At 45.8% G+C, this 26,660-nt stretch overlaps 3 protein-coding genes across 5 annotated transcripts; 2 read left to right on the top strand and 1 right to left on the bottom strand.

Annotated features, from left to right (window-relative positions):
• The first annotated feature begins 1,242 nt into the window (after nucleotides 1–1,242).
• LOC114767203 (interleukin-17 receptor A) lies at nucleotides 1,243–6,617 on the top strand. Its single transcript, XM_028958785.1, has 11 exons — nucleotides 1,243–1,397; nucleotides 2,254–2,278; nucleotides 2,367–2,525; nucleotides 2,598–2,719; nucleotides 2,813–2,930; nucleotides 3,000–3,047; nucleotides 3,138–3,286; nucleotides 3,375–3,449; nucleotides 3,523–3,592; nucleotides 5,284–5,400; nucleotides 5,497–6,617. Exons 1-11 carry the CDS (start codon nucleotides 1,296–1,298, stop codon nucleotides 6,489–6,491), a joined length of 1,980 nt encoding a protein of 659 aa, XP_028814618.1. The 5' UTR covers nucleotides 1,243–1,295; the 3' UTR covers nucleotides 6,492–6,617.
• Nucleotides 6,618–8,357: 1,740 nt separating this feature from the next.
• LOC114767075 (pseudouridine-metabolizing bifunctional protein C1861.05) lies at nucleotides 8,358–18,586 on the top strand. 3 transcript variants are annotated; one of them, XM_028958593.1, is made up of 19 exons: nucleotides 8,358–8,641; nucleotides 10,289–10,424; nucleotides 10,505–10,619; nucleotides 10,702–10,876; nucleotides 10,958–11,069; nucleotides 11,161–11,267; nucleotides 12,748–12,874; nucleotides 14,829–14,949; nucleotides 15,081–15,166; nucleotides 15,297–15,436; nucleotides 15,531–15,590; nucleotides 15,882–15,945; nucleotides 16,023–16,117; nucleotides 16,247–16,375; nucleotides 16,895–17,009; nucleotides 17,160–17,297; nucleotides 17,573–17,739; nucleotides 17,976–18,058; nucleotides 18,131–18,586. In XM_028958593.1, the coding sequence occupies exons 2-19, from the start codon at nucleotides 10,355–10,357 to the stop codon at nucleotides 18,327–18,329; spliced, it is 2,103 nt and encodes a 700-aa protein (XP_028814426.1). In that variant the 5' UTR covers nucleotides 8,358–8,641; nucleotides 10,289–10,354; the 3' UTR covers nucleotides 18,330–18,586. The 3 variants fall into 3 exon arrangements, with proteins under 3 accessions (XP_028814426.1, XP_028814427.1, XP_028814428.1); XM_028958594.1 differs by having other exon boundaries at nucleotides 17,980–18,058; nucleotides 18,131–18,260; XM_028958595.1 differs by lacking the exons at nucleotides 8,358–8,641; nucleotides 10,289–10,424 and having other exon boundaries at nucleotides 10,574–10,619; nucleotides 10,707–10,876.
• Nucleotides 18,587–18,987: 401 nt separating this feature from the next.
• LOC114767186 (macrophage mannose receptor 1-like) lies at nucleotides 18,988–25,567 on the bottom strand. Its single transcript, XM_028958765.1, has 9 exons — nucleotides 25,423–25,567; nucleotides 24,338–24,706; nucleotides 23,591–23,893; nucleotides 23,373–23,491; nucleotides 23,214–23,280; nucleotides 20,503–20,871; nucleotides 20,084–20,419; nucleotides 19,914–20,005; nucleotides 18,988–19,277 (listed from the first exon to the last, which is right to left on the bottom strand). Exons 1-9 carry the CDS (start codon nucleotides 25,451–25,453, stop codon nucleotides 19,182–19,184), a joined length of 1,782 nt encoding a protein of 593 aa, XP_028814598.1. The 5' UTR covers nucleotides 25,454–25,567; the 3' UTR covers nucleotides 18,988–19,181.
• Between the last annotated feature and the right edge of the window lie 1,093 nt (nucleotides 25,568–26,660).

The following is a 26,660-nucleotide window of genomic DNA, read 5'->3' as shown; positions in this document are numbered from 1 at the left end:
TCTGCATTGATGGTGCGTTTCCAGACATGCAAGCTGCCCATAACACTCCCATACCATCAGAGATGCAGGCCTCTAAACTGAGCGTTGATAACAACTTGAGTTGTCCTTGTCCTCTTTGGTCCGGATGATATGGCATCCCAGATTTCCCTTCGAATCGTGACTCGTCTGACCACAGAACAGTCTTCCATTTTGCCGCACTCCATTTTAAATGATCCCTGGCCCAGTGAAAACGCCTGAGCTTGTGGATCTTGCTTAGAAATGGCTTCTTACTTGCACTGTAGAGTTTCAGCTGGCAACGGCAGATGGCCCATTCTGTGATTTCCTTTACAGTAGCATTCCTGGTTGTGGTGCAGCGTCGTTTAAGGGCCCGGAGATCACGGGCATCCAGTATGGTTTTACGCCCTTGACCCTTGCACACAGAGATTGTTCCAGATTCTCTGAATCTTCGGATGATGTTATGCACAGTTGATGATGATAGATGCAAAGTCTTTGCAATTTTTCGCTGGGAAACACCTTTCTGTTATTGCTCCACTATCTTTCTGCGCAACATTGTGGGAATTGTTGATCCTCTACCAATCTTGGCCTCTGAGAGACACTGCCACTCTGAGAAACTCTTTTTATACCCAATCATGTTGCCAATTGACCTAAATAGTGTTAATTGGTCTTCCAGCTTTTCGTTATGCTCAAATTTTCTTTTTCCAGCCTCTTATTGCTACTTGTCCCAACATTTTGAGGGATTTGTTGACACCGTGACACTTTGAATCAACATATTTTTCCTTTAAAATTATACATTTACTCGGATTAAACATTTGATCTGTCATCTACGTTCTATTACAAATAAAATATTGATATTTGCCATCTCCACATCATTGCATTCAGTTTTAATTCACAGTTCAGTTTTAATTTAAGTCCCAACTTTTTTGGAATCCGGTTTGTACTACTACTACAATGCAAGGATGTAATAATAACATAAACATGAAATTATCTTATTTCAATTTAACAAACCAGGATAAACCATGTGAAAACTACGTGAAAACCATCAAGACCGATGGAAGCTTGGGACCTGGGAGACAATTAACCCTTCTTTTAATTTGCGAATCAATGGTTTTTTCATACGGTCCATCATCATCCACATCCTGTTATTAAAAGTAGTTGCTCTGCGCAGGCACTTCCTCAGATCGTGTGATAATTTCGCTGTTATCGGCATGAGGAAGGCCTGCAGTGTGAAAGGCGCAGTTGCGTTTTCACAGTGAACTTCACTTCGGTTTGCGTGAGGGTTGAAGCCCTTTTCTGAAATGCACCCGCCGCTTTTTACTCTCCTGCTGCTGTCACCGGCCGTTACCATGGTGAATCCTCTACTGCTGCTGCAGGAGCCGCCGCTGGACTGTTCACAGCAGGTCTGGGAGCTTTTTACAGTCAATCCGTCTGAAGTGCAATAACTGCTGTGCAATATTACACCTCTATATGCTGGACTGTCTTCATCTCACCTGCACTTCAACTCACTGCTTACTATAAATAGTGTAAATATTCCAGACCTGTATCTTTATTCAATTTTTATTCATCTTTGTCAGACTTTAGTTTAAATGTGCATCTGCTGGTTTGCTCCAAACGTTATCTAGCTACACATCTATAGTGACAATAAAGGATGAAAATATCCTCTGTAGATCATGTTTATAGTTTTCTGGTCCTGAAAAGGTCCTCTGTAGATCCTATTTATGGTTTGCTGGTGCTAAGAAATCCTTTGTACATCATATTTATGGTTTTCTGGTCCTGAAAATGTCCTCTGTTTATCCTTTTTATGGTTTGCTGGTTTTGAAAAGATCCTCTGCAGATCCTGTTTTTGTTTTTCTGGTCCTGAAAAGATCCTCTGTAGGTCCTATTTATGGTTTTCTGGTGCTGAAAAATCCTTTGAACATCATATTTGTGGTTTGCTGGTCCTGAAAAGATCCTCTGTAGATCCTGTTTATGGTTTTCTGGAACTGAAATATATCTTTAACGTTTAAGGATGTCATCAAATGATATACTTTTGATATACTGCGGTATGCACACGATCTTCTCTGCTTTGTGTTTCTTTATGTATGTATATGGGTATTATTATAATTTTATACGTTCATATCCTGATTAAACTGGCCAGTGTGCTGGTCTTAGTTTCACTTTTGTTTTTAGTTTAATTTACAATCTTTTTATTTTATTCATGTGACAATATAACCTGCAGTGCATGTAGTAATAACATATTTTTTCATTTTTGAACAGGGTCTAAATTGCAGTGTTAAGATAAGTAAGTGTCTGAATGGAATGAATTGACATTTTATTGGTAAATGAGGTTTAGTTGCTGCTATGAAGTAATTTCCTATTTGCTGTGTTAGACAGCTGCACAGATGCCGGCTGGGTGAAGTCACGAATGGAGACCCCAAGCCACCCGTTCTTCCAGCCCTGCGACCAGGACGAAGACTGGGGCACGGAGAAGAACCAGAGGGGGGACCTGGTGCCGGTGCTGCTCCTCTGCTGGAGGCCACAGTCTGACGGTGGGAACAAAATATGGAAACCTTTCTTCTCTGTGTACAAGTAGTTTAATGAAACGTGTGTGTATTTCTCAGCCGGTTTACTCATCTTACTGGGAACTGAGGTTCAGATTTGGGAAGAGTTCACCAATCAGAGCCTATGCATTCGCTACCTTTTTCACAACCGCTTGTCGACTTTCTCTCCAGATATGAAACCAGTAAGAAATCATGTTTTAGAAAATATACAAATGTGCTGTCTCCTCCATCATGATATTAAAGAGACACTGTGTCTTTTTTTTCGCCTGTCCCAGTGGTCTTTTTCAATAAAGGCTGTGTCAGTGAACCCAGCGCACAACTATGTAGTTTTACTCAACAATTTACCCAAACCTAACAGTCAAGAAGGAGTCAAGAAAACAATCTCAGTTCCAGGTGAGTTCTTCAACAAAACTCATATTACAAAGCGGCTTTCTTAATTCTAAAACGATGACTGTGACGCAGACTGCAGGAGTCCCAGGATGCAGAACTGTAAAGTGTGTGTCGAACGAGGTCAGTCACCAGCTCTGGTTGACGATATGTTGAACGGTACATTCATGTGTTCATTCGCTCATTCATTCATTCATTCTCTTCTGGCCTCAGGAAGCCTCTGGAAACCTCACCTGACGTGGTCAGTAGAAAACACAGGCAGGAACCAGCTCCTGATCAGCTTTCGACCCTGGTCGTTCTCGGAGGAGTACAAGCTCGCCATTAACAGCACAAATTCCCACCATTCCCACACACTCTGGAAGGTTAAACACGGATATTCTCTTGGCAGAATAAATGATCAATTATTGATCTCAGTAAATATCTGGGTCAATTTTTTCCCACTTGCTACAGGAGAACCGGACGGTGCTGAACGACACGTTCCATATCGACCTATACTCCTCGAGTCATTGCAGAGTTTCCATTATGGTGAGTTCAATGACTATGGTGAGTTAAATGTTTTCAGAAAATGGTCTCACTGGTGTTTTCTTGTTTCTAAAAGATTCAGCCACTTTCCCAACTCTGTGCGACAGACTGCTTGGATCACTGGGAAAAAGTAAATGTATGTGACCGTAAGTACAGTAAAAGAAAATATAATCCGGCCTTTATAATATACTTAATAATGTATGATCGGATTTGTGTAGTCATGGCAAAAGAGTTTTGAGAATGACACAAATTCTGGTTTTCACAAAGTTTGCTGCTTCCATTTTTATTACGGAAATGTGCATACACTCCAAAATGTTATGAAGTGATCAGATGAGTTGCAGAGTCCCTCTTTGCCATGAAAACATTTCCACTGCATTTCAGCCCTGCCACAATAGGACCTGCTGAGATCATTTCACTGATCTTCTCGTTAACACAAGTGAGAGTGTTGAGGAGCACAAGGATGGAGATCATTCTGTCATGCTGAGTTAAAATAGCCGACTAAAATCAACCGTTTATCATCAAAAAATTCTAGAAGAGGTTCAAGTGTTGTGAAGGGATCCCAAGAGAGTCCAGCAAGTGCCAGGACCGTCTGCTTAAGATGATTCAGCTGCAGGATCGGGGTGCCACCAGTGCAGAGCTTGCTCAGGAACGGCAGCAGGCAGGTGTGAGGGTGGTAGTAGCATAGTGGGTGACACACTCGCCTATGAACCAGAAGACCCAGGTTCAAACCCCACTTACTACCATTGTGTTCCTGAGCAAGACACTTAACCCTGAGTCTATACAGGGGGGACTGTCCCTGTAACTACTGATTGTAAGTTGCTCTGAATAAGGGCGTCTGATAAATGCTGTAAATGTAAATGTAAATCTGCACGTATCGTGAGGCAAAGACTTTTGTAGGGTGGCCTGGTGTCAAGAAGGGCAGCAAAGAAGCCACTTCTCTCCAAGAAAAACATCAAGGACAGACTGATATTCTGCAAAACGTACAAGGATTGGACTGCTGAGGACTGGGGTTAAGTCATTTTCTCTGATGAAGCCCTGTTTTGATAGTTCAATAGCCAGAAAACCAATTAAGAACTTGTTGTCAATCCTCAAGAGGCGAGCACTGATTAAGAAGGAATGGGTCTTCATCAGGGCAGTGGTGGCCTAGCGGTTAAGGAAGCGGCCCCGTAATCAGAAGGTTGCCGGTTTGAATCCCGATCTGCCAAGGTGCCACTGAGGTGCCACTGAGCAAAGCACCGTCCCCACACACTGCTCCCCGGGCACCTGTCATGGCTGCCCACTGCTCACTCAGGGTGATGGGTTAAATGCAGAGGACACATTTTGTTTTGTCACCGTATGCTGTGCTGCAGTGTTTCACAGTGACAATCACTTCACTTTTCATCAGTCAGGACACTGCAAATATTGACTCTTTGCATAAACATGATGTGATTGTCAGTAAAAGCCACTGAAACTTATAAAATGCTTGTAATTATATTTCAATACGCCCGAATCGACAGAATCTAAAACCGCTGAAGCAGCAAACTGTGTGAAAACCCACCGTGTCGTGTCACACACGCAGCTCACCCGACTCTGACCAGAACCAGCACCCACACACAGTACACGCCCACACTTCACTCTCACTCCACGCACACACACAGCGACAGACAGACCAACGAGGACCACTGGTGCAGGTAGTCCAGGTGCGGGGCGGGGCGGGGCGGGGCCCACACTCTGTTACTCGGTTGCTGTGCTACAGAAAAAGTCACTTTCTTCTTGCTGTGCCTCTCAGCCCTCTATTCAGTTTTCATTAAGGTTAAAGACCATAAAGCTGTCTGATGTCATTTTTTGGGGTTCGTAGGCGTACCTCCCCCTGTCGGATTTGCCTGGATGTTGCCGCTCACGCTGGGATTCTTCATTCTAAGTGCCGGGCTTGTTGTCTGTTTCGTGGTCTCTCAGCAAAGACATCCGCAAAAAGGTTGGTAGAATTAGAACATATGTGCTGAGATATACCAGAGGAGAACTGTAAAACTGATTATACTTCATTGTTTTTGGTGCCACAATGCGCCTCCAGCCACGTCCCCCGGGGCCTCTGCGAATCCCAGCCCCGGTCAGTCAGGTCCCGTGAAGATGAGCGGTCCCAGTAGAGTGCTCATCCTCTACTCGCTGGACCATGCCTTGTACAAGGAGATTGTACTCAAGCTGAGCGCCTTCCTGAGGGCCAAGTGTGCCACCGAGGTGACGCTGGACCTGCTGGACTCGGCGGAGCTCGGCGCGGTGGGACGCGTGCAGTGGCTGGAGATGCAGCGGGAGAGGGTACGCGGCTCCTTCGACAAGATCCTCATCTTGTGCTCGCGTGGCGTGGGGGTGAAGTGGAAGGCCATGTGCGGCGGGCCGCGGGTTACGTTAAGGGAGGATGTGCACTCGCCCCTCGGCGACATGCTCTCCCCTGCCCTGTCCCTCATCGTCCCCGAGTTTGTGCGCCTGTCGTCCTTTCAGAAGTACTTGGTGGCGTATTTTGAAGACGTGAGCTGTGAGGCGGACATCCCCTCGCCGTTCCACATCACCGTGAAGTACAAGCTGATGAAGCACGTTGAGGAGCTCTTCTTCAGGCTCCTGGACCAGGAACAGTACCAGCCTGGCAGGGTGAAGCGCGTCCTTGGCATCGCGGAGGACGACTACTTCCAGTGTCCCTCGGGGAAAGCTCTGAGGGACGCCGTGGAGGCGTTTCAGGCTTACCAACTCAGCCACCCAAACTGGTTTGAAATGGAGATCATGGAAAGTGAAGATGACGAAGAGGCAGCCAAGTTGAACCCTTTCGCCCCCTCTGTGTGTCGCCATCACCTCAAGTGCCACAGCGGCAATAATGTCAGCATGAACGCTGCTGTTCCGGAAGAGCGCCGTGGGTCCTACAGTGTCCCTCACGTGGAGAAGAAATTCGAGGGCCTGTCGACTCTAAAACACGACCAAACAACATGCCACCACGGGACTACTGAGGTCCGTCCATTACAAAAAAAATTTACGATTACTAGTGACAAATCAGTGAACATGACCTGGGAAAACCACTAATTCCCAGATTCTGGAGAGCCAGAAGACCATGGTCTCCCACAGGCGGCTTTCACAGTCTGCACCTTCATGCGTCTGACGTCTGATCAGGACTGGACACGTACAACTGCAGCATCCTAATGCAGTTCAGGAGGCATTCGTATTAATGACATGTAGATATGTGAATATGTAATTAAGCTAAATTATATTCTTATATATTTAAAATTCACTTAGACACAGTCTCATTTTCTTTGTGTTTTTTTTATTGTGCAGTTAATAGGGTTAGTGTAGAAGTTATACTTTTGGAACGTTTTGGATAATAATAAAAAAACATTTTTTTAAGAAGTGGGTTATGACTTGTTGATGCATCAATTTAGCTATACATCTATAGTGACAATAAAGGATGAAAAGATCCTCTGTAGATCATATTTATGGTTTTCTATTGCTGAGAAATCCTTTGTACGTCATATTTATGGTTTTCTGGTCCTGAGAAGATCCTCTGTAGATCATATTTATGGTTTTCTGGTGCTGAGAAATCCTTTGTACATCATATTTATGGTTTTCTGGTCCTGAAAAGGTCCTCTGTAGGTCCTATTTATGATTTTTCTGGTGCTGAGAAATCGTTTCTACATCATATTTATGGTTTTCTGGTCCTGAAAAGGTCCTCTGTAGATCCTGTTTTTGTTTTTCTGGTCCTGGAAAGGTTCTCTATAGACCCTCATTTTTAATTTTATTATTTTTTTTTTTTTTTTTAAATTGTGCAGTTGGTAGGGCTAGTGTAGAAGCTATACTTTAGGAAGGTTTTGGATAAAAATATTTTTTTTAAAAATTAAGAAGTGGGTTCTGACTTGTTGATGCATCAATTTTTGTATGTGCGTTGCGCATGCGCACAACCACTTGGGAAGATCTCAGCATCCTCTTGGATCAGGGAACATCAGTCGTGCCCTTCAAGGTTCCACACATCTTCCGTCACTGTCGTTTTGTGGTCCAAAGCATTAAAACGTCGTCGAGCATTTTGCTGCCGTTGATTTAAACTGGCCAGGTCGAGGGTCGGGGGTTGGATTCCCAACTAGTGACAAATCAGTGAACATGACCTGGGAAAACCACTAATTCCCAGATTCTGGAGAGCCAGAAGACCATGGTCTCCCACAGGCGGCTTTCACAGTCTGCACCTTCATGCGTCTGACGTCTGATCAGGACTGGACATGTAAAACTGCAGCATCCTAATGCAGTTCAGGAGGCATTCGTGTTAATGACATGTAGATATGTAAATATGTAATTAAGCTAAATTATATTCTTATATATTTAAAATTCACTTAGACACAGTCTCATTTTCTTTGTGTTTTTTTTATTGTGCAGTTAATAGGGTTAGTGTAGAAGTTATACTTTAGGAACGTTTTGGATAATAATAAAAAAAACATTTTTTTAAGAAGTGGGTTATGACTTGTTGATGCATCAATTTAGCTATACATCTATAGTGACAATAAAGGATGAAAAGATCCTCTGTAGATCATATTTATGGTTTTCTATTGCTGAGAACTCCTTTGTACGTCATAATTATGGTTTTCTGGTCCTGAGAAGATCCTCTGTAGATCATATTTATGGTTTTCTGGTGCTGAGAAATCCTTTGTACATCATATTTATGGTTTTCTGGTCCTGAAAAGGTCCTCTGTAGATCCTGTTTTTGTTTTTCTGGTCCACAATTTTTCATTGTGTTTTAATTTTTTTTTTTTTCAAAATTGTGCAGTTGGTAGGGCTAGTGTAGAAGCTATACTTTAGGGTTTTTGATAAAAAATAATTTTTAAAAGAATTAAGAAGTGGGTTCTGACTTGTTGATGCATCAATTTTGTATGTGCGTTGCGCATGCGCACAACCACTTGGGAAGATCTCAGCGTCCTCTTGGATCAGGGAATATCAGTCGTGCCCTTCAAGGTTCCACACATCTTCCGTCACTGTCGTTTTGTGGTCAAAAGCATTAAAACGTCGTCGAGCGTTTTGCTGCCGTTGATTTAAACTGGCCAGGTCGAGGGTCGGGGGTCGGATTCCCCACAGTCGGGCACATTTGGAGTCCTGGGCTGGAAAATCGTGCATTTGGGTGTCGGGAAGGGAGCCGGACCAGAGACTCGCTCTGCAAGCCCGGCGGTCAAAGTTCACTTCCTCCCCGCACGACAAAGGTACGAACAACACTGCACGCCGAGCTTCTTTTTATGCTAAATCTTTTGGTTAAAACTTGGTTTGTTGTGACTACTTGATCGACGTTTAGTTACGTTTCCTTAACGGGACAACATTCAGCAGGATATTTACGTATGATATACAGTACAGTCCAAAAGTTTTCTTTATTTTCATGAACATTTACATTAGTACATTCTCACTGAAGGCATCAAAACTGTGAATGAACACATGTGGAGTTATGTACTTAACAAAAAAAGGTGAAATAAGTGAAAACATGTTGAATGAGAAGGTGTGTCTGTCACGTCCATGCGGGCATGACGCGGCGGGTGAACGGAGAGGAGGACGAAGAGTGACGAGGAATGACGAGGAATGAAGGACGCTTTCACCTGACATCACGGAACAGGGGTTTAATGGTGAATCACAGGACAGGGGGAGACATCCGAGACGAAGACACTGGTGAACACGGAACATAACTTCAAAGACCTGACAGCGGACAGAAACGAACAGGGCAGCTTTATACAATTAAACACAGGCGAAAACGATTAGGGAACATTACGCAGGACAACAATTAAACTCCGGTCCGGATCCTGATCCTGACCCGGACCGGAGTAACCCCCCTTTCGGACCGGATCGTGACAGAATCCCCCCTCCTATGGCACGACGCCTGGCGGGCCAGACGAAGCAGTCCATGAAGGAGGAAGGATAGTCCAAACACAGTCTTAAATGGTCCGAGTGGACAGGAGGAATCGAATGGAATCGATTCGAAAACCGGAAAAGATGAGATGAACAGAGCAGAATGATAAATGACTGAATGAACGAATGGTCCGGTATTCCAGATGGACGAGCGGCGGATGTCCAGCGCAGACGGCTTCGGGCCAGTGTGGTACCGGCACCTCGTCCGCCGTCCGCATGCGTCCGCCGCTCCCTGTCAGTCTCCGGCTCGCCCCGCTGAATGGCCGCTCCTCACCTTCAACGCCGCCAGACACGGGACTGAGAGGCAGGGGTCGGGACCCTGCTGAATGAAGCCATGGAAGGCCAGGGACAAGGAAGCTGGCGGCGTCCTCCCGGCGAGTCGCGGCTCCTCCGATCTCAGCAGGGCTGCGTCAGGTGGCGTCCAAATGTGGGTCAGGTCTTTCTGTCACGTCCATGCGGGCATGACGCGGCGGGTGAACGGAGAGGAGGACGAAGAGTGACGAGGAATGACGAGGAATGAAGGACGCTTTCACCTGACATCACGGAACAGGGGTTTAATGGTGAATCACAGGACAGGGGGAGACATCCGAGACGAAGACACTGGTGAACACGGAACATAACGTCAAAGACCTGACAGCGGACAGAAACGAACAGGGCAGCTTTATACAATTAACACAGGTGAAAACGATTAGGGAACATTACACAGGACAACAATGAAACTCCGGTCCGGATCCTGATCCTGACCCGGACCGGAGTAACCCCCCTTTCGGACCGGATCGTGACAGTGTCCAAACTTTTGGCCTGTACTGTTACTATAATATTTAATATGTGTATTATAATATTTAATTTTTAGGTGTAAAACTTTTTGGAACGACTTGAACTGGTTTTGCTCTTGATGCTTGTGTGCTCCGGTTTAATCACACACTGCAGTGGTTTTTTGGGTTTTTTTTTTTCAGGAGCTTCAAGCTTCAGCGGCTTGAATTTGAGAAGGTGAAACGCTCTGTGTTCCTTCTTCTCTGAAGATGCTGAGGAGACCGGCCGCGCATCTGAGACGCTGCATCCCCGCATCTCCCCGCCGAGCTGGCTTGCATGGTACTGTTTAATAGCGCAGGGGCCCGGAAGTTGATGGGATGGGTCTTCTGAAGCCCCTTTATTCTCTGCTCTCTCCAAAGATGGCCTGATGTCAGTACACCCGGCTGTCTCGCAGGCCCTGGCCGACCGCAGGCCCGTGGTGGCCCTGGAGAGCACCATCGTCACCCACGGCATGCCCTATCCTCACAACCTGAAGTGAGTCCAAGTAAAAACTCCCTTTGTCTCCTGTTCCTGAGCGGCGTACATGCAGTGAGCGTGTAAAATAATTGCGCCTCAGCACAGCTAAAGAGGTGGAGAGCATCGTTCGGGCGCACGGCGCCGTTCCCGCCACCGTCGGCGTCCTCCAGGGGCGGCTTCACGTTGGCCTGACTGGAGAGGAGCTGGACTTCCTGGCCCGCTGCAGGACGGCTCTCAAAGTGTCCCGGAGGGACCTGCCTTATGTCGTGAGCAAGGTGCCACCGCCGCCGTCGTCCGGTTGTGTGTGAACTGCGCGAAGCGAACGCGACCGTAGAGCTCACGTGCCGCATCTCCAGGGTCTTTCTGGAGGCACCACGGTGTCTGGGACCATGATTGCCGCCCACGGGGCAGGAATTCCTGTGTTTGTGACTGGGGGGATTGGAGGAGTACATCGAGACGGTGAGAACAGTAAGTCGTATTGTTTGCACGTTTTGGATCATTTTGTATATTGATAACGCGGAAGCGTGGAGTAACTGATGTGGAATCTCCCTCCACGCAGCATTAGATATCAGCGCTGATCTCACCGAACTGGGCCGTACGCCTATAGCTGTTGTCTCCGCTGGGGTGAAGTCGATCTTGGACATTGGACGCACTTTGGAGTTCTTGGTATGCCGGTGGAACGATGGCTTATCGACGTTTTCAGAAGCCCTTCCTGTGTTTCTGTGTGTTGGACGTTTAGGAGAATAAAATGTGACTTCCCAGTATTTTTACATACAGCCAGCGGTCATTAATAATATCTGTTGAAATATGGCAATGCGTCTTAAAAAAACTATTAGCAAAATTTTATTCAAAAAGGTGAACCATCATATGATGGGAAGTATTTCTTGTTAAATGTTGATGTTCATGAGTTTTAAGCCATATTCATCTGAAATCTCTTATTATTACTGGGGCTGTCAATTAAAACACTGCTCCCTGGATGCCTGTCATGACTCACCAAGGGTGATGGTTAAATGCAGAGGACACATTTCGTTTGTAATTCTGCACCATGTGCTGTGCTGCAGTGTATCATAATGACACTTCACTTGGATCACTTCATTTTACTTTGCAAAGCGATTAATTCTTAAAGGTCCCCTAATACTGTATCTGAAGTCTCTTTCCAAAATTCAGCCTTGGTGCACAATTACAGCCACTTTGATCCAGTCCCACGATGAGATTTCCCAGGACGCACCGCTTCGGTGTCTGTAGCTTTAAATGCTAATGAGGAGGAGAGAGGCGGGACGCGGAGGAGAGCGGCCTATAGAAGTTGAGGGGGCATTTGCGTCATCAACACCATTCACCAACCACAAGTCGTGTTTGCGTTTTTCCAGAAAAAATCAAATGAATCCGCTGGTTCTTCGGAGTCTCGCGTGTCTGAACTACAAAAATTAATTTTTACAACCAGTCACCAAGCAACTGCAATGCGTCGCACGTTTGGAAGCCACGACAGCGGGAGCGGTGGGAAATTCTCTGGGTGGGCAAAGCATGATAAACGGGAGGTAACCTTTCCCCTTATGACATCATAAGGGGACAAATTCCAGATCTGACCGCCCTCTGAACGGCAAAGAAGAATGGCCAAAACACTCTTTACACCTATCGCCATTTCTAGCCACTTTGGGACCATAGATAGACTAGGGGAACTCGTATTAATGTTCAATAATCTCACAAAGAGAAGTTTTCATTATAGGGGACCTTTAAGACTGAAGCTTGCTGTAAGAGTCACTGAAGGTGCAAACAGCGGTGCTTTCCATTCACCGAACTGACTTGTGGGTCCATCGCATCACATTGCTCACAGTGAAGAGAAGGTTGAGAAACGTTGAAAATGTCAAGCGCCAATCAGATTCATTTATGCAATTTTGCCAATCAGTCAGGTTTATGCAGATTAAGCGGCTACGTTGACACGGCAGACACGCCCACCATCAAGCATTGACACAACATGTACAGTCAACAAAACATTCATTTTAACAGACTTAATTATTACTTATGATCAATCAAACAAATGTCCAACTTCCGTTATCTTCTGTATCTTCATGTATAGTCAATTATTCATTCATTATTTGAGCGTCTTACTTAACTGTGTGAAGATGAGATTCTTGTCATATTTTGGCAGGAAACGCAAGGAGTGTGTGTTGCTACCTATGGAAGGTCTAAAAAGTTCCCAGCGTTCTTTTCACCTGAAAGCGGATATGCCTCTCCTTACAATGTCTGCAGTCCAGAAGAGGCCGCAGAGCTTGTTGGCAAGTTTCCTTACATTTATGGCATTTATCAGATGCCCTTATCCAGAGCGACCTCTAATCAGTAGTTACAGGGACAGTCCCCCACTGGGGACACTCAGGGTTAAGTGTCTTGCTCAGGGACACAATGGTAGTAAGTGGGGTTTGAACCTGGGTCTTTTTGGTCTTCTGATTCACAAAGAGAAATTTTCATTATAGGGGACCTCTTAAGACTGAAGCTTGCTGTAAGTGTCGCTGAAGGTGCCAACAACGGTGCTTTCATTCACCGAACTTGAAGTTGAGCTTTATTGTCATTTCAGCGATATACATGTTAGATGGCACATAACGTTTCTCCGGCCATAAAGTGCACATATGCAACACAGACAAACTGGGCCACACAAGGTGCAAACAGGGGACACAGGCAGTGCAAGATGAACATTTAACAAAAGACATGTAGACAACAAATACTGCTGTGCAAAATGGAACAGTGTATTAACAGATGATACTACAGATGGATAATATTACTCAGTGGTTTTGTGTGTGTGTGTGTGTGTGTGTGTGTGTGTGTGTGTCAGTCCAGACTAAAAAGTCCCTGCATGTTCAGGTGTCTGATGGCCTGTGGAAAGAAGCTGTTGCATAGTCAGTGCCTTTTTTCCGGGTGGTTGGAGGGTGAAGAGTGCATGCGAGGGGTGTGCAGAATCCTTCGCAATACTGGTGGCTTTCCGTATGCAGCGTGTCTGGTAAATGTCCGTTATGGAGGGAAGAGAGACTCCGATCATAGGCGAGGGTTTTACCCGCTAGACCATGACCACCCCACCTCTCACTTTTCTCTCTTGTGCCACAGTTCCGAGGAGTTGTGTTGAGATGTGTTTCATGTTAAAATACCTTGCGGTTAAGGACAGTTAAAGACACATGTCTATTTGAATTCACTCGATCAGCCACAGTGTCTCAACAAAGATTGTCTTGCTATTATGTCACCTGGCAGTGGGTAAATTTAATTTCCCCATTCTCCGAGACTGGCTAGGTCACTCCAGAACCTTTTTACCGAGCCACTCCTTAGTTGTCCTGGCTGTTTCGGGTCATTGTCACTCTGGAAGACCCAGCCATGAGCCTCCATGGCTGTTGGCCAAAATCTTACGATACTTGGCACCATCCATCTTCACCTTAATAGGCAGTCGTCCTGTCCCCTTGGCAGAGAAGCAGCCCCACAGCATGATGCTTCCAGACCCTTGCTACATGGTTGGGACGGTGTTTTTGAGAGTGTAGCCTTCTGCTTCCTCCAACTCATTGACAAGCCACGAGGTTGAGGCAGATTGACAGTCATCATCGTCATAGTTGCACCAACAGTTGTTGCTTCTCACCAAGCTGTTTGTCCTAGTGTCCTTAGACTGCTCTTTAGTCTTGCCCATAGTAGAGCGGACAGTAAGGAGTCTTAAGGAAACATGAATAGGTCTCTGGGAGCCAGAATGAATAAAAAAAACTGTGCAAAATAATTATCTAAAATCATAAAATGGGATTTTCTGGATTATTAGATGTCTCTTTGTTTTAATATATTATTATATATATTTTATTAGATGAAAATGACCTGATGTGGCGCTTTGGATGATGTTCTGCTGGGAAACCTTGCATCCTGCATTCATGGGGCTGTCACCTTTACATGTATTTAAACACTCTGCCCGCTTTTAGCAGGATAATGGCACTTTAAGAAGATAATAGATCAAGAGTAGCTTAAGAGTGTTGATTTGGACTAGTAATCTTTCTTCAGCCCAGTTTATCTTTACTTAAAAATGCATTATCACACGTGTATCAGCAGGTTGCGAAATCTTGCTTTACGTTACCGTTTGATAAAAGCAGTGCTCCGGTCTATATCTGCCCAGGAAAGCTGATGATATTGATTATGGTCTGTTGTTGCATGTAGCGGTTTCCTGCTGCATTCCTCAGAACTTCTTCCTTCTTTCTTTCTTTCTTTCCCGACCAGCGTCCACTCTCTCCCTGGGCTTACGGAGCGGGGTGCTTTTGGCCGTGCCCATCCCGGACGGGCATTCTGCTGGCGGGCTGCAGATCGAGGAGGCGATACAGAGAGCAGTGAGAGAGGCCAGGTGACCCTCCATCTCAGCTGGTTTTAACCCATGACCTCATGTGAATGCAGGGACATTCCTGCTGTGGCTGGTGTGAGTCTCGAGAAACGCTTAAGCCTCGCTTATCTGATTTCTTGTGCATCGCTTCCCAGCTCGAACGGCATCATCGGACGAGACGTGACGCCCTTCATTTTGCAAAGAGTCAGTGAAATAACGGAAGGAAAATCCCTCCAAGCCAGTATCCATTGCAGCGGAGTGTTAATTTTGTAACAGAGATGGGTCAACGCCATCGGGCGTTGGACCTTAGACCCATCATGACGCCATGCAGAATCTCCACTGATGCTTCCTCACTACATATAACCGTAAAGACATCGCTCTGATCCGCAACAACGCTAAGGTAGGTAGCCAGGTGGCGTGCGCTCTGTCTGCGCTTTCGCAGAAGAAGCACGCCCGCCCCCGCCGCACAAACCCTGAAGGCGAGAGTCCAACAAAGCACCAGTCAAACGCTGTAAGTCAGCAGGATGTTTTCATTTAAAAAAAAAAAAGTACCACGGTACCATAAATGCACTGTGTGACAAGGTGCCTACCTTCCATATCATTAGGTAGTTGTTGGCGGGGTAAATGTGGACTTCATCGCGAAGGCAAAAACCGAAAAGCTTCTGGTACGGCGACGCACGCTTCAAAACAAAACACGATCTCATCTCAAAATGTTGTCTTTTCTGCCCTGTTTCACGTGTGGTTACGATAAAACACTTTACGAAGCACATGTGCATATGCCCCCCACCCTGATATTTTTACCGTATTTTTACTGAAATTGCACTACATTCTGCCATGCGGTGGTGTGTGCACTGTACTACACTAAAGTTACTTTGTCCATTTGTCCATTTTGTTTATTAGATAAAAACTCACAATTATTTATTTCTGTATTTATTGCTTTATTTATTCATTTGCAGCTTGGTCAGACTAACTGTGGAAGTGTCGGTCAGTCGTTTGGAGGCGTCGGCAGAAACATAGCTGGTCTGTATAAATTACGAGTTTGGACATCGGCCTGGAGGCGATGGGTTTTCAGTCACTGTGTTCTGTCATGCTGACAGACTGCCTCAGTCGACTTGACCAGACCCCACTCTTCATCTCAGCTATAGGATTAGACGCCCACGGTGAAAATGTGCTGACCTCCTGTAAACATATGGTACGTGTGCTTTTTTATATCATTTTTGTATCTACAATAATTTAATATATGGGGGGGGTTTTAGTATATAATAAAAATTAGAGCAAGATATCCAATTTGACCTTGTTTTATTTCATTTGCCGGCTGCAGAACACCAGTGCAATAGCGAGGCTGAAGGAGCAGCGGACTGCTACCTACTGCGCTGTCATCACTGAGAAAGGGGAGCTCAGCTTGGGACTGGGGGACATGGACATCCACCAGCAGATCAAGGCGGAGTGTGTGAGTAGGTGCCGCAGAGCACGGAGAGTCCTCGGAACTTATTGAAGAAGGCAATGTGCGAGTGACTGCAGGCAAGAGCCAAGGACAAGGTGCACAAACTACGCAATATTATTAGTGCATTAGTATTGTCATCTAGGGATGTAACAATGTAAAAAAAATATATAAATGCATGAGGATTAAAACCAGCAAAACTGTAATCTACCATCACTGCAGGAGAGGTAGTAGCCTAGTGGATAACACACTCGCCTATGAACCAGAAGACCCAGGGTTAAACCCCACTTACTACCATTGTGTCCCTGAGCAAGACACTTAACCCTGAGTGTCTCCAGGGGGGACTGTCCCTGTAACTACTGATTGTAAGTCGCTCTGGATAAAGGAGTCTGGTAAATGCTGTAAATGTAAATGCAGCCGCGGTGCAGCAGGAAGTGCAGGTATTCTTTATAACATATTAGGTATAACATTACAACCCTGATTATGAAATACTGTTTGTAGCTTGTGATTAATAGGTGTTAATTGTAGGTGTCCCAGTATGAGGATCAGCTGGCAGCAGCATCTCTTGTGTGCGTGGACGGCAACGTGCCCGTCTCCACCATAGACTACATTTGCTTTGTGGCTGAGAAGTTCGCAGTCCCAGGTAAACTCCAGCTGGTTTTTATTTTTCATGATCCGTCGTGGGAATTGAGCGTTTTCAGCGTGTGTGTGTGTGTGTGTGTGTGTGTGTGTGTGTGTGCGTGTCTGCGTGCGTGTGTGCGCGTGTGCGTGCGTGTGAACATGTGCACTACAGTGTGGTTTGAGCCCACCGATGCTGATAAGGCCTGCAAGCCTTTCCTGTCTCAGAGCTGGAAGGCCCTGACCTACACCTCCCCCAACCTCACCGAGCTGTGCACCATGAACCGCGCTCTGGGCCTGCCTACGCCTGCAGGTTTGAGGCTTGTGCTGCTCGCAGCTGTACGGCTGAAACAGAGATGAAGTCTGAGATACTGCAGTTTTTTTGGGGGGGGAAAGTTACATGTAGATCCTACAACTATGGATAGCTGCAGACGAAATCCTAGATGTGACAGTAGGTCTAGAAGTGAAGGATATATTTACTATGAAGCATTTTTTAAGTCAGCAGATTATACAATCAAAAAATGTTACTTGAATGCAAACGTTAACAGTAGATCTTTTTCCTTTTTCTCCCCCCCCCCTCTCACTCAGTGCTTCCGATCTCCCCGGACGAGCAGATAAACTGCGCTGCAGCTCTCTCACGCCCCCTGCTGGAGCACATCCAGTGTGTAATTGTCACACTGGGCTCCATGGGCGTGCTCGTTTGCGGGGAACACAAGGCCCCCTCTGTTAATCTACAGCCCAAGAGACCAAAAAATGTGAGGAGGCTCGGCTCGACAGCACACACACACACACACACACCACACACACCTTAGCATCACAAATTTCACACGGCCAGTTTGCCAGTGGCAATTTGCCGTATCTGCACCTGGCCTGTCTAGAAAAGAACATGCAAAGTCCACGCAAAAATAGGCCAGGACTTGTGTCTTCAGGTGTATTTATCAAGAAAAAAAAAAGGAAATGCATGCAAGTTTCATGCCTGTTGTTGCTCTAGAAAGGGCGTTTGTGCGCCGTCCACTACCCGGCTGTAGCGGTGACCGGAGATGAAACTGTGAACGTGTCCGGAGCTGGTGACAGGTACATTACGGCCAGTCGCGCGCCGCAGCGTGTTAGATCTTCCATCCAGTAACCCCCACCCCTCTGCCGTAGCCTGGCTGGAGGGATGATGGTGGGGATCCTGCGCGGTTGCGACACACACACGTGCGTGCGGATGGGGCTGCTGGCGGCGCGCCTGTCCCTATCCTCCCCGCACCCCATCGCTCCCACGCTGGACCTGGACTCCGTCCACCCGCTGCGGGCCCACCGCCAGCCCTGGCCTGAGCCCACCTGCCTGTGGATGGAGTCCTGAGACCTGAACTTCTCCCAGTGCAGAACCTTCAGGAATTTGAACTTTGTTGTGGTGCTGTGAAGCCAGGGCTCTGTTTACATTTAAAAGATCGAGTTTCTAATTTTAAATACTAATTTATTAACATCGGATGTCTTCTAGTTACTCTTTCATAATGGAATATCTAAAAACTATAATGTTACTGTACTGTACTTTTAATTTGATTGTGACGAACCAGAAATGTGTATACAAGTCGTGTAAATGATTCATATCGAATAAATAATGCCACCATTTAGACTCTTGCCCATAACTTGTGTTACTAAAGTGAGAAATAATGGCAACAGTATACAATACCAGTCATAAGTTAGGATGCACCTGCTCTATGGTGGTTATGGAGATTAAGATTAAGCCATTTTGAAGAATCCAATGCAAGAAACATATTTAGCATTTTTTGTTGAAGGAGAAAATTAAGTATTTTCGCTGAATCTGTTTCTGAATCTTTTTACCTTCATGACTGCTTTGTGCTGCAGTGGCATCATCAAAAGCCACTTGATGAGATGCTCATTAACATGAGTGAATTCTAAGAAAGTGTTAAACCTTAATGACTGTTGAAAACCATCCCTGATGTCCACCTTAAGGTGGTGGCAAGAAGACAAGAGTGAAATGCTGCCATCACAGCAGGAGAGACAAATCTTCAACTTTTCTTCATAATTATAACCTCACACGTGTTTTTTCATTGTCCTGTGCCTTCAGTTTTGTCCTATAATTTCCTATAAAGACCAATTAATGAGCAAGGCCGTCCAAACATTTGATTGGTAGCGTATTTCCATACGTGATTATAATGATCTTTATGGTATTTACAACATCAAATTTGCCTTAATTGCTGGTGCCGAAGGCCCCTCCACCTGGCTTCATGTTCCATTGCAAAATAGTGGTGTTTGCCATCCCGTTGGCTGTCAGTTTGGCTCTGATCTAAAACAGACAAAAGCCGTTGAAATTACGAACAACAAACGCAAAAATCCTTAATTGAGCAAACAGGCTAGAGCTTCTCATTGGTTAATTACTGCAGCCATTTGTATGTTGCAGTCGGCTATTTAGTCCTAACGGAACGAGTAAAGCTCTTTTCATTCCGGAAAATGATCAAGCAAATAAAACCAACTGTAACAGCTAAAATTGGGTGAGGAGCTGCTCCGATGGAATCTGGAAAACCTGGTCAACAGTTGAACTCACAGCTGGGTACAACAAGTCGTGGAATTAGGAATGGCATGTGTTGCTGACACAGATCTTCAGTTTGCCAGGAAGCCTTCAAGAATGGCCACGTGATCTGAGTCCAGATTTGCTCTGTTGCAAAATGAAGCGCCTGTAGTGATGCGACCATCGTGCATAGTCCCTACTAGGCTGTACTGGGATGATCTGGGGTTGTATCAGTCGGTCAGGTCTGAGTTCAGCAACATTATGTGGTAATAAAATCTGGAATAAATTGATAATCTGTGGAATCTTCCAACAACAGTGAACAATGACCATGCATTTGGGTATATTTACTGTAACAATGCTACAGTAAATGCCCTTGGGGTAATTTAACCAAAGGTAAACCTTCCAGGAACTGACCTGGTTCAGGATGGCTGTTTGTATGACGTTGGGGTCCATCTTTCCGATGAAGGACACCCTTACATGCATGACAGAAGACTTTTCCTCCTTTCCTGAGGAGGAAGACACAGTTAGACACAGCAGTGAAATCGTCCACCATGTCTGGTGCGACTGGAGAGGCGTATACTCACCCATCTGACAAATGAAGGGGAGATAGGATGAGCAGCTCAGGCTGTGCCACAGTCCGTTCATGTCCACCGCAGCGCAGGCCTCAACCGAAACGTTGCTGGGTGGCACGGTGGCCCACTGTCTGAAGGTGGACTGGTCCCCGTTGGCCCACTCCCAGGCGTCCCTAAACAGGCCGATCCAGTACGCCATGGCAGGTGTGAGACTGAACATTTCTTGCTGTGCCGTCGAGCTGGGGATGGTGGCCAGGTCGGTGTAGTTGCTCCTGCAGTATTGCCGAGCCTGTGACCACGGCATCGGGGTGAACACGGGCACGTACACGTTCTGGCTTAAATTCCGCACTGCAACACAACACAGGGGTGACCGTTAACAGAACGTCTGCCCCACTGAATTATGGTTGAATTATGGTGCAAACATTACTCACCGTTGTGGCACACAAAGTTCGTAGCTTGGGCGCAGTCTTCATTAATCCACGGCCCCTGGGAGCTCATGGCCACACAGTCCCCAAAGCTACCAGGCCAGCCAGTTTTCCAGTTCGTGTAGGAGGGAGGCCCTGAGCTGTTCCAGAAGGACCACTGCCACTGCAGTTTCGTCCCCTGCTTCAGTCCGAGCCAATAGTTGCTGTTGTCCTGGGCGCCCATCACGTTTCTGAGTTGGTTCATTTCGTCCACGTTCCGGACGATGACCATATCTGCGCCCATGTCGCTGCAGTACTGCTGTGCGTAGGCCCAGGTTGTCCATTGGTACACGAAGATGTACTGCGGAGCAAGTGTCCAGGAGCTGCCACCAAGACCTGCCGTCAAAGAACAAGAGCTTGACCAGGAACTGAACATCAGAAGGAACTAGTGCATCTGAATTTAGAGTTGATCATAGGTCATATTGTAATAATGTGAGATCCTGGACTTACGAGCTATCAACCTTAGATGCACGAAACACACACCTGAGAGAATAAGAAGATGAAGGACACCCATGTCTGCTGTACGTTCCGTGATGTTAATGGGAGCTTCGTCCTGTCTGAGCTGATATGTGTTTCTCGGCTGCCATTTGGGTACAAACAAATGCTTTCATAATTCTCTCGCTCTTTTCTGAACTGTTTTCCATAACCTTCAGCCGTCACTGCGTCTTTACAAAGATGGAAACTAAAAACTGTTGCTTTGCAATTCAAACATTGCATGTATTCGCGTTTTCGTCAGTCGTGGGGACAACAGCACATACGTTGCGTCTAAATCCAGCCCAAGGACTTGTAGCGTAACTTTTGAAGGGTGGCAGTAGGGACTCAAACCCTGTTTACAACCATTGCGTCCCCAGGGGGACTGTCCCTGTCACTACTTTGAAATACGCTGTGGGAGTCTGATAAATGCCATAAATCATAAATGTAAATGTGATTCCAAAGCTTTCAATATATTTGTTTGACATTGTATAGTAAATATTGTCCAAGTGTAAATTTTTTGTGTTCTAGTAAGTATTGGTAGGACACACATAAAAACATTAAGTAAATTATAAACACTAAGCCAATTCATCCAGACATAAGCACAGTAAATTTCAGTTGGCGTGGATTTCAGCCAGGTTTTCTGGTTTACTTCCACTATGCAGGTGAATTTTAGTTTGCCCCGTAGTGCGCAGTCCCTGCTGCTGATGACACAGAATAGGCTCTATTGCTCAGAAGCAATGCTCCAAACACACATGGGTGTTTGGGTCCTACAAATGAATCCATGGAATTGTTAAAGCATACATGACATTGGTTGACAAATTGTGGCAGGAAAAGGTTTATTGGGCCCACCTTCAACATCACTGCACTTGAGTTCCACAAGGCTAAGTGCTGGGAACACTTCTCTTTGATGTATACACCACCTTCTCGGCTCTGACTATCCAATCACATGGTCTATTATGCCACTATTATGCTGACAATACCCAGCTCTGTCTACCTCATAGATATGCCTCTCTGAAACATACCTCCATACCCTCTATCCATCACAGATTAAATCTTTTAATTGACACTTCAGAAATGAAAGATGAAGGCTTGTACGTCATCCTTCATATAATGTCACCTGGCTTTGCAAACCACACACTCAAGGCAGTCCAAATCTGGGCTGTTCATCACCATGGAGCCAAGGTGTCATGGACAGATTAAAATGCACATTCAAATAGTTTATTGAGCCATTATTAACACAGCATGATCTTAAAACAACAGAAATTAATAAGCATAAATAAACAGGTTAGAATGACCACAGATCAATTTTTTTGACTTGCAGTTCTGCAAAGGTTCCCTGGAAGAGTTGATAATCTGCACTGCGGCTCTCTGGCGCCCTCTGCTGTCACATCGGCAGTGTTGGTGCATGGGGAACTTCATGCTGGTTATATTAACATACAACCCAGGAGACCCAGAACATTACGGAGGCTCAATGCACCCCAACAAACTGTGGTTAATTGGACTTAATCCATATAACCAGATCAGGCTTTTGAAAGTAAGAGTCTTCAGCAGAGTCTGCAGCAGGTAGGAACCACCCATACAGGGTGGGCATCAGGGCATCAACAGGAAAACACATACAAACTGTGACGTGGCCGATCCGACATTACCAGTTGACCATATCTACAATGGTTGTAGATCACCCTACCCCCAAATGTGAATGTATGCCCCATCCACCAGCTGTAGGCTTTCCCCCAGCCCTGGTCTGACCCCAGCTGTATGTGGACTGTGTGTGGTTCTCCAGATCCCAGTTTTTACCCATCCTACCAGGTACTTTATGAGCGTTAGTGAACTTGCAAATGGGGCTGGTGTTTAGTGGATATATTTATCCATGTTGTGGTGCCGAGCAATGAGAAAATACATACGTTATCAATTACATTATCTACAACTGATTCAATTATTGATTACCAAATTTTAATAGCTGTCATATGCCATATATGCCTGTCAAGCAAATAAATGAAGGAAACCATACCCGCATACTATATGTTCCGTCAAGCCCACTAAACAAACACAACCCTACAGATAGAAATAGACTAAGTGCATCCCAAGCAACAATGTATGTCTATGTGTGCATATATAACGATCTGTACAATTAAAATACAAACCAGAAACATGGTTGTTTTAGCATTGAAATTAGCCTCAGTAGCTGGTGCGGAAGGTTTAACCACCAGGCTTCATTTCCAACTGCATCTGCACGCTGCCAGACAGCCCACTTGCTGTCAGCTTGGCCCTGACCTACAACCAAAGCAATTCATCCATTCATAGAAAAACATGCACACATGCGTCACAAGTACACTGTTCATATGATGGTGCAGATGGGATCTGACCTGGTTGAGGATGGCTGTTTTTATCTCTGGGTCATTTGGGTCCACGCTTGCGTTGAAGGAAAAAGTCACTTGCAGAACAGAGAGGCTTTTTTCTAAAGAGGAACACTGAGTTACTAAGCCTGCTGACAGGGGGCATATTAAGAATTATGGATATTGGGTGACAATGCTGCTGATGCGTTCCCCACCTATCTGACAAACGAAGGGTAGATTTAACGCACAGCTCAAAGCACGCCACAGGCCGCTCCCGTCCACGCCAGCGCAGCCCTCGTTCGAAACGTTGCCGGGCTGCCCGTCAGCCCACTGCCTGAAAGACGACTGGTCTCCGTTCTCCCACTCCCAGGGGTCCCTAAACAGGCCGATCCAGAACGGATCTGCCGGCGTGAGGCTGTATATCAGATCATACGCCGCTGAGTCGGGAATGGTGGCCAGGTCGGTGTAGTTGCTCCGGCAGTACTCCTGAGCCTGCCTCCACGGCACTGCGGTCAATACAGGGACGTAAACCCTTTCACTGAAGATCCGCACTGTAACAGAATTCAAGGATGAATGTTCACAGGTGGAACTAAATTCATGCTAAACCATCAAATAATCGCTATAATCTTGATTATCCTATTGGGTGTGTTGTTGGGCCTAGCGGTTGAGGAAGTGGCCCCGTAGTCAGAAGGTTGCCGGTTCGAATCCCGATCCACCAAGGTGCCACTGAGGTGCCACTGAGCAAAGCACCGTCCCCACACACTGCTCCCCGGGCGCCTGTCATGGCTGCCCACTGCTCACCAAGGGTGATGGTTAAATACAGAGGACACATTTCACTGTGTGCACCGTGTGCTGTGCTGCTGTGTATCACAATGACAATCACTTCACTTTAAAATGTGAAAAAAATGTTTCCAAATCTAATTTTGGTAACATCAGTGCAGATTAAATTGTGCGGACCCCCTGGTCGGGAACCATTGGGCTGCGGGGTCACTCACTGTTGTGGCACACAAAGTACTGCGCTTGGGCACAGTCATCGTTAACCCACGGCCCTTCGACGCTCATGGTTACGCAGTCCCCCGTGGCAACAGGCGAGCCATAGTGCCAGACAAAGTACGTGACCGGCTCAGAGCTCTCCCAGTAAGACCACTGCCAGTGCAGACCCGTCCCCTTCTTCAGCCCGATCCAGACGTTGCTGGTGATCTGGGCGCCCAGGCTACCGGCGAGTCTGTCCATGTCCCCCGCGTCCCTGACGACGGCCATGTCTGCACCCATGTCTCTGCAGTGCTGCTGTGCGTCGGGCCAGCTCTTCACTTCGTTCACCAGAAGGTACTGCACAGCAAGTACCCAGCCGTTGCCACCAAGACCTGCCATCGAGAAGCAAGAGCATCACCATGGTGCAGCAGGATGTGACCGTTACAACAAGGTCAAAAAAAATCTTTAAAAAAACTGGACATTGAGAATATTTTTGTCATTAGCCATCAGCATTAAGCAAGATAATAAAAAAAAAATATTTCTACGAATACTCTTGATCAGCCATAACATTCAAATCGACAGGGTAATAATGGGAAGTTCCCTGTCTTTCCGCTGACCTGGACTTCACTAGAGTCCACTGAAGGTATAATGTGCTATGCGGCACCAATCAGTAGCAGATCCTTACAGGTGGTGCCTCCATGCATCGGACTCGTATTTCTGGCACATTCCACAGACGCTCGGTTGAAATCTGAGGAAGTCAGCACCTTGTTCCTTGAACTCTTGAACCATTTCTGCAGTGTGGCGGGATGCATAATCCTGCCGATGGCACTGCCATCAGGGAATGCTCTGCTCCGTGGTTCAATTCTGAACGTAATGTGCCCCTTGTTGGCGCTTTTTGGCACAGATGGGCCAGTCCTCTAGCCATCGGTTCTTGTCAAAGTCGCTCAAATCACTACACTGTACCATTTTCATTCAATCAAGGGTATTCACGTCACCATTTATTTTGTAATGACTGATCAATATATAGTATATAAGACATTTACCTTTAACTCTTTCCACAATATTAACATTTTTGTTCAAGTATTAGGATAGAGATGCAAACACACACCTGAGAGAATAAGTAGATGAAGGACAGCCATGTCTACTGAGCGTCCCGTGGTGTTAATGAGAGCTTTGTCCTGACAGAACCGATTTGTACATCTCAGCTGTCATTTGGCTAAACAAATGTTTTCATATTCCTCTCGCCACGTTTTGAACTGTTTTCCCTAATCTTTCGGCCGTCACTGCATCTTTACAGAAAGGGAAACTAGAAATTCTTGCTTTGCAATTCAAACATACCACTTACTGTAGAGCTTTGGTTAGTGATGGGGATAAGACCACTTAGCACTTATGGATGGTGAGCGAGTGAGTAAAATACATAGTGGTCAGGCTTCACTGTTTTTGGAGAGTAGTGAACATTGGTAGGACACACATTTAGAAAAGATGACAATTTTTTTTGCAATTGATCACATTCAGTACAGGTCAAAGGTTTGGACGCACCTTCCCATTCTTTATCTTTGTGACCATTTACTTTGGTAGATTCTCACTGAGGGCATCAAAACTATGAATGAACACATGTGGAGTTTAAAAAAAAGGCATTTCACTGCATATCATACAGTGTATGACTGTGAAAAATTAAATTTGAATTTGAAATTCAGTTTTTGTGACTACTTTTGGGCAAAACAAGGCTCACCAAGGATGTCTGTTTTCTGTCTGGGTTTTTATTTATTTATTTCAATTTTTACGTGGGTTAATATAATGTGTTACATTCACGAAGGCTTTTTCCCCACTGCCTTCTGCTGCGAAACTTGCTTTTACTCCGCCTGGTGGTTGAGACCGCACTTCACTTTACATTTTACATGCTGGCACCATTTATTTGACATCTTACCAGTCGGTCTTCTCCGCGACCGTCATCTGGACAATCGTCTGGAGACAACACCGTGGCACTGGTGTACAAACGATATATAATCGCACCCTGAAGCCAATTATATTCAGCAAAGTGTCTAAATGTTCTCTTGCATTTCACAGGGGTGGTAGTAGCCTAGTGGGCGACATCCTCGCCTATGAACCAGAAGACCCAGGTCCAAATCCCGCTTACAACCATTGTGTCCCTGAGCAAGACGCTTAACCCTGAGTGTCTCCAGGGGGGGACTGTCCCCGTAACTACTGTCTGTAAGTCGCTCTGGATAAGGGCGTCTGGTAAATGCAGTAAATGTAAATCAGCTACACATTTTCCTTCTCGGTGACATGGTGAGCGGGGGGGACGAGCTCAGGTTTCGACAAGCCGTTCATTGTTTCGTGTACATT

The sequence above is a fragment of the Denticeps clupeoides genome, chromosome 17 (genome assembly GCF_900700375.1).
Source record: "Denticeps clupeoides chromosome 17, fDenClu1.1, whole genome shotgun sequence".
In the NCBI taxonomy this organism is placed as follows: domain Eukaryota; kingdom Metazoa; phylum Chordata; class Actinopteri; order Clupeiformes; family Denticipitidae; genus Denticeps; species Denticeps clupeoides.
Note: the sequence above shows the minus strand (reverse complement) of the source record. Positions and strands in the feature narration are given on the sequence as shown.

Coding starts and splice junctions, on each gene's coding strand:
- LOC114767203 (XM_028958785.1), top strand. CDS start 1,296: ATGCACCCGCCGCTTTTTACTCTCCTGCTGCTGTCACCGGCCGTTACC. Junction 2,720..2,812: donor TCTCTCCAGATATGAAACCA/GTAAGAAATCAT, acceptor CGCCTGTCCCAG/TGGTCTTTTTCAATAAAGGC. Junction 3,287..3,374: donor ATTCCCACACACTCTGGAAG/GTTAAACACGGA, acceptor CACTTGCTACAG/GAGAACCGGACGGTGCTGAA.
- LOC114767075 (XM_028958593.1), top strand. CDS start 10,355: ATGCTGAGGAGACCGGCCGCGCATCTGAGACGCTGCATCCCCGCATCT. Junction 10,877..10,957: donor TGCCTTATGTCGTGAGCAAG/GTGCCACCGCCG, acceptor CCGCATCTCCAG/GGTCTTTCTGGAGGCACCAC. Junction 15,167..15,296: donor AGGAAAATCCCTCCAAGCCA/GTATCCATTGCA, acceptor ATAACCGTAAAG/ACATCGCTCTGATCCGCAAC.
- LOC114767186 (XM_028958765.1), bottom strand. CDS start 25,453: ATGGCTGTCCTTCATCTACTTATTCTCTCAG. Junction 24,707..25,422: donor TCATCTACTTATTCTCTCAG/GTGTGTGTTTGC, acceptor TCTCGATGGCAG/GTCTTGGTGGCAACGGCTGG. Junction 23,281..23,372: donor AAACAGCCATCCTCAACCAG/GTCAGATCCCAT, acceptor CTTTGGTTGTAG/GTCAGGGCCAAGCTGACAGC.